This window comes from Lactuca virosa, chromosome 1, assembly GCF_052849685.1.
Source record: "Lactuca virosa cultivar CGN04683 chromosome 1, Lactuca_virosa_CGN04683_v6, whole genome shotgun sequence".
Taxonomy (NCBI): Eukaryota; Viridiplantae; Streptophyta; class Magnoliopsida; order Asterales; family Asteraceae; genus Lactuca; species Lactuca virosa.
Window position 1 is genome coordinate 131,744,341 of NC_136426.1, and position 10,545 is coordinate 131,754,885.

Below are 10,545 nucleotides of genomic sequence, written 5' to 3' on the forward strand. Positions count from 1 at the left end.
TTTTTTTCTGATTTTGCAAGTTCAGATTAACTTAAAACAAACTCTTAACTAAAAACGGATGTAATCAAGATAATAAAAACACTTTCGTTTAGGTTTGAATCCACCTTTTTTCCTATGGTTAGTTCTTATTTATGGATTAATGATGTTGGTTACCAATTTAAACATAATTAGCAATTTTACTCCAATCTAATAATATTTTTACCAATTCATGTTCTACTATGTAATGGGCATACACAAGCAAACACATAATTGATTAATAATGATAATTGGGTTATGTAAAATATCTAGATAATTATATATGGTCAAGACAATTAATCAAACACAATTATGATCAAATTATGTTCTCCAACACAGCTAAAGTTGTTACCTTTATTACTCAATCTAAGATGTGGTTAATCCTAGCTCTAGCAATTTAGTGGCCACTAAACTACTAGGTAAACAAGTTCATGCAATGGAATGTTCACTAAAATACACTTAAATTGAATTAAAGCAACAAAAATGAACACTTTAACATGCTACGTAATGATAATAAAACACATGCATAAACCAAATTCATATAACCATAAAATAAGAGACTAACTCATAGTTTTAGGTTTCATCTAACTAAACGAAAGTCTACTAAATTAGCTACTCATGGCAGTAATCAAACACATAAACACAATAGGAATAAAGCTAAACATGATCAAACCGAATGAATTGATGATATTTTCTTCTAGATCTCTTCAACTCTTGAGCTCAAATCATTTCCGTCTCTTCTATGGGTTTCCAAGAGGGCTTTTGTCGCAACACTTCTCCAGAAAGTCACCTCTAAGTCCCCCATTCGACCATATGTTTGGATATATATATATATATATATATATATATATATATATATATATATATATATATATATATATATATACTTTTCTAAAATTTGGCCACCACGTTGCCGTCCTAGAGTTTATCCCGTATTCGCCAAGTCAGCGTCAAGAACCACGAAGATTCCATTCACCATGTCGTGGTTATGGAGAATCCGCATTTTCTCAAAGCATCAAAGTTGTCCGAAATTGTGTCTAGTTTTTAGATCATTTTTAATCACGTCAATCGGAGTTACGAGTCATGAGATATGGTTAATATATTGACGAGGGGTCAAGCTGTCCTCCAACATCCATCTTGTGTCTTCTTCTTGCCTAAGCTCGCGTTTTCTTGCTTCCAGTTTTAATATTACTTCCGAGCATGTCTTTTATGCTACATAACATATATTAAACATAATAAGTACCTTTTATTCTATAATAAGCATAATTATAGCTAAAAGTATTAAGATATGATGTAAAATATATATGTAGATATGCACATATCATCGGCCAGGTTTTAGCCTTTGATATTGACATCAGGGGGTTATTGACTCTTCATGGACGAGCTTAGGTACTATATACTAGTGGGGATCAACGGGTGTTGATGGATGATGTCCACAAGTCAGGATTCTCTATTTATCCGAGGGCTACAAAGATGTATCTTGACCCGAAGCATAGTTATTGGTGTTTGTGTATACAGAGGGATGTGTCCTGGTTCGTGGAGAGATGCTTCACCTGCCGGAAGGTCAAAGCCGAACACCAGTGCCCTCACAAAAAGTTACAGCCTCTGTAGGTTCCATTGTGTAAGTGGGAGCAGATCATAATGGATTTCATTACAAAGTTGTCGAACACTGCAAAGGGTTTTGATGCTATATGGGTGATAGTTGATCGGTTGACGAACAGTGCTCACTTCTTAGCCATAAGTGAGAGCTTTCTACCGAGAAGCTAGCCAATATTTATGTTTTAGAAGTGTTTGCTCGACATGGGGTACCGACTTCCATTGTGTTATGTCGGGATGTTCGTTTTACCTCCATATTTTGGAAGAGGTTTCACTAAGAGTTGGACACCTGATTACATTCAGTACCGCCTATCATCTGCAGAAAGACGGGTAGAGTGAGTGAGCTATTCAGATGCTATAGGATATGTTACGAGCATGCATCATTGATTCTGGTGGGAGATGGGACTCCTACCTTCCACTGGTTGAGTTTTCTTACAACAACAACCATCATGCCAGTATTGGCATGCCTCCCTTTGAGCTTCTATAAGGGAGGATATGTCGGACTCCTATTTGCTGGAGCAAGGTCAGACAGAGAGTCATGAGGAGCACTGAACAGTGATCAAGATGATCGAGCTTATTCAGCAAGTCAGACATAGATTGCTGATGGCCCAAAGTCGCCAGAAGAGTTATGCGGATCAGTGAAGCTCTGAGTTGGAGTTTTAGATTAGATATTTGGTGCTCCTGAAGGTATCACCATGGAAAAGTGTTATCCGATTCAGGATGCAGGGCAAGTTGGGTCCCAAGTTTATTGGCCCTTTCATAGTGACAACCCGAGTGGGCAAGGTGGCATACCGGTTTCAGCTTCCTTAGGAGTTGAGCCAGATTCACCACACCTTCCAGGTTTCTTAGTTGAGGAAATGTGTAGCTATTGAGACAACTGTGGTTCTTTTAGAGGACATTCAGGTTGATGGTTGCCTAAATTACATCGAGAGGCCGATGACGATTTTAGATCAGAAAGTTAAGACATTGAGGAACAAGGTAGTGAACTTGGTCAAAGTTTACTGGCAGCATTGCAAAGGCTCTAAATGGACTTAGGAGCCCAAATATGAGAGGCATGAGCATTATCCGGATCTGTTCGCAGAGGTTGACTTCGAGGATGAAGTTTGATTCTAGTGGAGGAGAATTGTAACACCCGTTGTAAGGTATTTTCATTTCCAGTCCCTTATGTTTTTAAGAGTTTGCAAAAGAGGTCCTTACGCTGGGCGTACAAAGTCATACATCGGATGTAAGTCAACATATTGTGACGGGTCACCATTTCAGCATACATGTGTGTACGCCTGGCGTACTCGTGCATTCCCAAAACACTAATCTTTTGGGTTGTGATCCCTATTTAATCATCATAATCCCTCTTGGGCCTTCTTATGACCAACCTCCATACCCTCCAAACCATATAAAATCGACCCTAGATTTTGTTAGATTTTGTGAGTCAAATTTAAAGCTTGAAAGTGATTCTTGAGTGTTTTTTATAGAGAAGGAAGACCATTCAAGAGGTGGTGGTGCATCCTAGCTTCTAGATCCCAAATCTTCATCTCCTTGTCCACCTTTTTAAGGTGAAAAGATCAACCCTTGGAGCTTATTTTGATAGATCTTGTTTAGTGTTGGATTTGAGTTCATTTTGTCCCAAAACATTATTCTTTGTGAGTATGGAATACTCCACAGCTTATAAGATGTCCTTTCAGACGTTTTAAGATGCTTAGAGTTATAAAAAATGTTAGCTTGGCCCTTTCCTTTCTCGCATGCAAGATTTATGGAGTCTTTAGTGAAGTGAAATGTTAGGGTTTTGGGGTTTAGCTCTTTGTAGCCATGCCAAGGCTTAAATTAAGAGACTTTATGGTTTATGATGTCTCCTTATAGTCAGATCTAAAGTTTGAATAAGTATCTTAATGATGGAGACCTTAAATAAAGTAATGTTGGAATCTGTCACATACACCGAGCGCATTTTTGGCTACGCTCAATGTATCCAGTTGCGAACCCGACTCCTCCTGCCCAATGCCCTACACCCATAGTAGAGAAGTGTACATCGCGCGTACGACCGCCGTTAACTTTCATTGACTTTTGACCAAGTGTACCTTTTTGACAAGTTGTGAGGGTTTTGGATCTTAGTTTGGGCAAAATGGTCTTTTGCCCAAATTGTAGATTAGATTTGGCTTGGGATTAGTGAAGTATGAAAAATTACCTTAATTTTTAATTAGGATTAACTGGTGTAATTATTAGGCGAAGTCTAGTTCCGACAATTTGGGTGTGAGTTCTATTAGTAATTTGTGCAAGGTGAGTCTCCTCACTTATTCTTACCTGTGTGGTGGTATAGATTTATATACATGATGACCAGTTGGTTCTATGTGCTATTACTGTAATATGTGTTACCTTATGTGTTTTGAGACTTCGAGTAGTCTCTAGGGTTGCTGATAACTCATCGGGTGTGCTGTTTGACCACTAAGACTTCGGGTAGTCTGCAGGGTTGCTGATAACTCATAGTTGTTATATGTGTTGTGTTGTATGTGGTATTTTGGGGAACTCACTAAGCATCGTTCTTACATTTGTTGATTAAATGTGTTTCATGTACTTCTGAGGATCACGAGAAAGCGAACAATTGATTGTACACATTCGCCTGCAATATATCATGCCATATATTTTTAGGACACTTTGATATTTTGATGATGATTGTATTTGACACTGTGCTTTTCTTGGAATTATGTCTATCAACAATGGTTTTATCTGAATTTAAAAATGAAAAATTTGGTTTGAAATTTGAGAGGTTACAATTTCATTGTGGTATTAGCTAACTATAATGCATTTGAATTTATATTCAATTAAAAAACAACGAAACAATAGAATTTCACACATCAGACCGACAAAAATGAAAAACAATATTCATAAAAGAAGAGTTATGAAGTAAACAAATTAATTCATTTGTTTTTCATATATGACCATAACAACTTCTATTTTTGGGTTAATCTTTGTAAAAAATCTTTTTGTATTTGTTTTTTCTAGATTATACCTTAATTTGTTTTTACAAACTTCTATTTTTTTCATTTGACCATTTTAATTTAGTGTTAATTACATAAAAGACCATATATATTGTTTTTTTTTTTCAGATTAAACATCAAGTTAATTAGTTTTTTTAATCCCTTACATTTTTTTATTTTTTTCCAAAAAATTATGTAATACCGGAAAATTAATAGGAAAAAATAAAAAATAAATGTATATGGATTTTTTTGTGGACTTTCTTAAAGAAAAGTTGAAGTAAAAAAATCCCAATTGGATTTACCAAAACCATTATTAATTGTTTCTATAATACTTTTTTTTAATCATATTCATAGATTTCTTTATATATATCTACATATCAGGCTTAGATAGAGTTTCTTTGCTTGCTCCAATTTCTTAAATTTCCGTTTACAGGGTTTATGCTTCATACGCCTTGGGGATTTTATCTAGCTCAATTTTGGAAACGACGATCCTTCGGAACTCAATCGGCTGATGCCGGCATCTTCCTCATCTCTCTCCATCTTGTCGCTGGCCAGACCCTTTCCCTTTCTTTCAAATTCTTATTGGATAATTCTCTCTCACGTTTTTTTTTTTTTTTTTTTTTTTTTTTTCTTTTTCTTAATTTTATGTTTATATATATATATATATATATATATATATATATATATATATATATATATATATATATATTTATTTGTGAATTCACTATGTATGTGGAGATTTGGGTATGAGCTTGAAACAAGAACTGAAATTTGCATATGTGCTGGTTTGACAGTGTAAATTGTGGCTGCATTAATTTTCATTGTTTGGAGTATTCAAATGCTTATTGTGGAAATGTGGATTAGGTTTGTTTTGATTGTAGGCTTGATTCTGATCTAAGTTTCGTCGATTTTTGCGGTTAAGTTAATTTTGAGTATAATTGATAGTAAACAGTAATGAATTTCACAAAATTAATTGTAATTTAGTTTATATAACATTATAGTATAGTGCTTATAAGGTAATTGAGTTTCTGCTTCTTCCCAGAAGAAACCTTAACAAACAGGCTTGATATAAAATTGTTGAATTAGATGAGAACTAAGTAAAGTAAGCAAAAAGGAACAAATTTTTCCTTCCGGTATAACAGTATTGCCACTGTGCTTGATCTTAATAGCTTGGTAAATCAAGTTATCTATGTAGCTAACTTGATCATTACATGCCTATTTTCAAGCCAAGTTTCTTCACTGATAGTTTATTATCTTGCCTTCCTACTTCCCTTTCCTTTTAGGGCACCTAACTTTGATTATGTCTTTATAGTTACCTTAGATTCCAGCATTTCCACCCACTGCTATTGTGAATCAAGAATCATATCTAGTAGGTATGTTAGGATCTACAAATTTATTGGAACCACAAGCATATGTGGTAAATTTGAACAAGGCACATCACTAAAGGTAATTACTCTATCCGGTAAGATTTCGCAAAACTTAATTTGTCTTTTTATGAGTGCCTAGTAATAAATTTAGTATAAAAAGAAGCCTACATAGTATATTCTCACACGCAACCTACTCTCTCTTTTGCAAATGCGAGCATCCGGTTCTAGGGTTTCAATGGAACAGTTGCCGGAGGAAAGGGTTTCAATTGAACGGTTGCCCGAGGAAATGCTTGCAGAAATACTGATAAGGTCAGAGGTGAGGGATCTGATCCGTTACAAGAGCGTTTTAAATTCATGGAAATCTTTGATCTCTCGAGCTGATTTCATCAAAGCCCATCTTGAACACCGTTATCGCCGTGATCCTCAAAATGACAAAATTGTAAAAAGGAGAATTGTTATGTCTGTTATGCTCTACGGTAACAAGCGATGTAATGCTGATAATATCTATTTTGACAGTCGCAAACGTCATATACTCGGTTCTTCAAATGGTTTGGTATGCATTACTCCCTCTCATACTGAATTTTTACTTATCAATCCTGAAACTAGAGAGGTGAATAAACTGAAAAAGCCCCAAATACCTGACGCCGGACCTTTGACTTATGGTTTTGGCTATGATTCATCCAAAGATGACTACAAGGTGGTCTTAGGTTTTGGGAAAGGTAGCAGTCATACCTGTTTTCTAATTTTTAGTTCAAAATCCAACCTCTGGGAAGTTATAGGAGAAGTGGACTACACTTGTATCAGTAGGGTGGGTGTCCTTCACAGTGGAGCACTTCATTGGGTTGCATATCATGGTTCACCTGACGATAAGCAACAGGTAATTCTTTCTTTAGATTTGTCCAAGGACAAATTTAAGGAGATTCCACAACCTGATGATATGAGATATAAGAATGATGTTGCTTCCGAAGAAGCAATGCGTTTGGGGACCATGGATGGTTGTCTGTGCGTATTTGATGGTATGTCTTCTGTCAACACATGGGTGATGAATGAGTATAATGTGAGACAATCTTGGGAGCTTGTGTGGCGTAACCACAAGACTAAGACTGAAGTTGTGCATCACTTGAAAGATATAAAGTACTACATACCAAAGAAGAGGTTTCTGTGTCATAAAGAGAGTGTTGTCCAAACTCCAGAGTTTATATGGGCCCCTAGGTATATACCAAGCCTTGTATCTCCTCGTGTATGCGGTAACCTTGTATCTCCTCATGTATGCAGTAAACCGGACAAAAAGAGGCAGGAAACAAGCATCACCAACAGTCGCAAGGTGGGTTGTACTTAAATTTTTATTTTTTTATTTTTTTATTTTTTGGTTTTCATATATGGTGTCATATTGTGTTAGTTATGCTGGAATTGTGCCTCTGATTTTATCTGTGTACTATATGTCTAGGTACCAAAACTTTGTCTTGTCCCAGGTAGTTCAAGTGAGTTGGGTAATCTTGAAAGGTAAAACACTTGAATCTAACTATGTTATAAACATAGATTATTCAATGAAAGCTTGAGGTCATACGACTTGGAGTCTATAATTCACAAAATTCATTTACATCTTAATTTGCTGTTTGTAAGCTTTTATGCATTTATCAGTGATAAACCTCTCAAAAGCCCACCATTAAGGGCCTGGTAAGGTCCATATATTAATCACAACATGAACTTTTGATGCACGGACATTAAAAGAACAGGTGGATAAGGGCTTAGAGGCTTTTCTTGGTGGTGCGAATTTTCTTTTACTTTTCTTTGAGGCTCATTTGCATGACATGGAAACTCAAAAGCCATGTTTAATGCTATTTAATACTGGTACATGGGAGCTTAATTATTTGAGAAGTTAAATATCTATCTTGCCTTTATGTTTTCCATGTTGGAATGCTATTTAATTGTGGTTCATTGGATTTTAGTGTTTAGGGAAGTCAAAGAGTATAGTCACACAACTATGATGATCATGGTCTTAAGCTTCATGTCTAGCATTCTTAGGAGGAACCGATCCTTATAAGTGCTTAGATCGGTTACAAAGAACTGAAGATATTGTTGAGTACAAGGAAAATGATGACTAATGAAGACATGGAAGTAAATCCAAAATTGTTGCTAAAATCAAGGTTGTGTTGTGAGTCTGAAAACCAATGAAAGGGTGAAAGTAAAACAAAATTTTCTTCTTGGATATGTTTAAGAAGTACCTTAATATGAGATATTTTACTAGTGTTATTTGAAAGATAACTTCGCTAAATTAAATAAGTTGAAACAAGTATCTAGTAAGAGTGCAACTTGGAATTTGAAAAACTATCTTAGGTGATGTGAAAAACTTCATGAAGGCAGCATGGCTTGATTTATTTGTGGTCTTGATGTGGAAGTAGTGACTATATCGAGTTACTACCATGTTTTGCTTTTGAGGAAGTGTAAAGTTGTCTTAGGTATTCAAATGAAAAACGTACAACTAAAAAAGATGTTCTTTATATAGAGCTAACATATTATCATCATTGGTATGGTATCTATACTATTCACCCATTTAATGTGGGGCACCCTTGACCCTCGGCGAAAAGAAATTAGTGTCCACAACTCAACAAGGTCAACAAGCTGCTGTGAAATGTGAGAAGAAATTAAACACTAAGAAAACAACCCACAAACCGTTAGCTTTAAGCGGATATGCTACATCGAATGATGGTTCTAAGGTGAAGATATGATAGTTTCTATAAATATAAGCAATGTAAAGTGTTTCTGGTAGAAGGGATATGACCATGACTAACCAACCTGATTAAATAGCTCAGCCTTGACATTACATGAACATTGAGGATAAAGCTTCTTTGGTGCTAGTAGTTTCACAAATGGAGTGTGGCTCGGTTAACACTGAAGATATCGTCGGTAAGGTGTTTAGTGTGTGAATAGCCTTACACACAAAATCAATACTCCTAGAGGAAGTTGTGAATATCATCTTCCACACTTGTGAAAGAGTTGCAGCTCCCCTAGCCCCCCCCCCCCCCCCCCCAACACACACACACATGTTCATCGACAACCCTACCAATTACATCAGCCTAATGGTGGCAGCAAGCCCTAATTTTATTTTTCATTTGGTAATTATCTAGATCGTGACCTATGGGTTGTGGTGCCTACGATCTAGGGATGTGTATCATATCGTGTTAAGATGTCATTGGCAATTCGATCAATGTGTGGTTCATCATGAAGAAATAATGAACATGTTTAGAAGGATGACTAGAGCAATGTGTCAGCTAATGTACTTCTGATGAGATATGCTATGGTCACTGCTTTTGGTGCCAAATTGTTTGGTTTTTGAGATATTAAGTGACTACTGAGTACTACAAGATGCAGGTTGATTTTGGTTCAATTTTTCAGGAATGTAAAAATGGAGTTTCATGTGAATCATTGCCACACGATTATTTGCTTTTTAAGGGGAACATGTTTGTTCCTAAGTGCTCAGTTTAGGAATTACTTGTAGAGAAGCACATGGTGGATCCTTGGATTTCCTTTTGAATTTCCCACTTTTGTTATCTTCGGATTCACCACATAAAATAGTACCAAACGATCTTTATTCCAATCTTGGTGTCTGTCTTTATAGTTTTGTTGGTGATCCTCACATTTCTTTTTTCTACTTTGTTCCCTTCACATTAAATTCTATTCCTTACATAATGGTTTAGAACTCAATAAATGATTGAGATTTTAAGTCTAACACAATTGTCTGTCACTTTTGGGGGGATAAAAGATTACAATTTTTTGTCCCTTTGCCAAATGCACTACAATCTCTTCCTCATAACATTTCGGTCATCGAGTTGAGTCAATATACAATTGCGCTCCCCTAGATTGCTTTTCTGGTGACAATGTATTAGGAATATGTTTACTTCTCATTTGCTCTCTCTCTCTCTAGATTGTAAATATCATTTTCTTCTCACACCATTCTTGCTTTGTCTGCCAGCTAAGCAATTTGAATATGATGGGTCATGGGGATGAAGCTCCAGAGGAGGTGATCTTGAAGAAAAGCTGCTGAGCACATCAATTACGTGTTGAATCTTTAGGTTTCTGTTTAAAACTATGTTTTAAACCCTGTTTTATGTTATTAGAGATCTATGGAATTATCTTTAACAATCATGTGTTTGATGGTTTGAAAATCTTTAACAATCATGTGTTTAACGGTTTGAAAAATGCGTTAAAGATTGTTCTTTATATGGAGTTCCGTATCTTAGAGATTGCTACTTTCATGGAGTTTTCTCTTGTGTTGTACTGCATGCGTTCACTTTAACCATGTTTTGACCTTTCTGTCATTTTTGTTGTCTTTATTCTTTATGAATAAAAAGCCTTCTCCTCTGCAACGTGCCTTATCGTTAATAGCTTTCAAATAACTTGGAATATGCATATAGAGGTGCGCTAAAAAGATTTACGTTTGTTGTCTTTTTTGTTTTTTGGGTGACTGTTTCAAACTGGTTTGGATCAAAATCAGTTTTGGGACAAAATACTCGAACGGGTGTAACATGTTCCTAACAAGATTTAGAAGACAATTATCCGCTTTTTTAAAGTTTAATATGAAAAAAACAATATGCAACAAG

The 10,545-nt window shown here is 35.7% G+C and overlaps 1 protein-coding gene across 3 annotated transcripts; it reads left to right on the forward strand.

Annotated features, from left to right (window-relative positions):
• The first annotated feature begins 5,298 nt into the window (after window positions 1-5,298).
• Window positions 5,299-10,171, forward strand: LOC145158231 (F-box/kelch-repeat protein At3g23880-like). 3 transcript variants are annotated; one of them, XM_079077161.1, is made up of 3 exons: window positions 5,299-7,268; window positions 7,392-7,447; window positions 9,918-10,171. In XM_079077161.1, exons 1-3 carry the CDS (start codon window positions 6,153-6,155, stop codon window positions 9,919-9,921), a joined length of 1,176 nt encoding a protein of 391 aa, XP_078933287.1. In that variant the 5' UTR covers window positions 5,299-6,152; the 3' UTR covers window positions 9,922-10,171. The 3 variants fall into 3 exon arrangements, with proteins under 3 accessions (XP_078933287.1, XP_078933283.1, XP_078933281.1); XM_079077157.1 differs by lacking the exon at window positions 9,918-10,171 and adding an exon at window positions 7,894-9,911; XM_079077155.1 differs by lacking the exon at window positions 7,392-7,447.
• The last annotated feature ends 374 nt before the right edge of the window (window positions 10,172-10,545 follow it).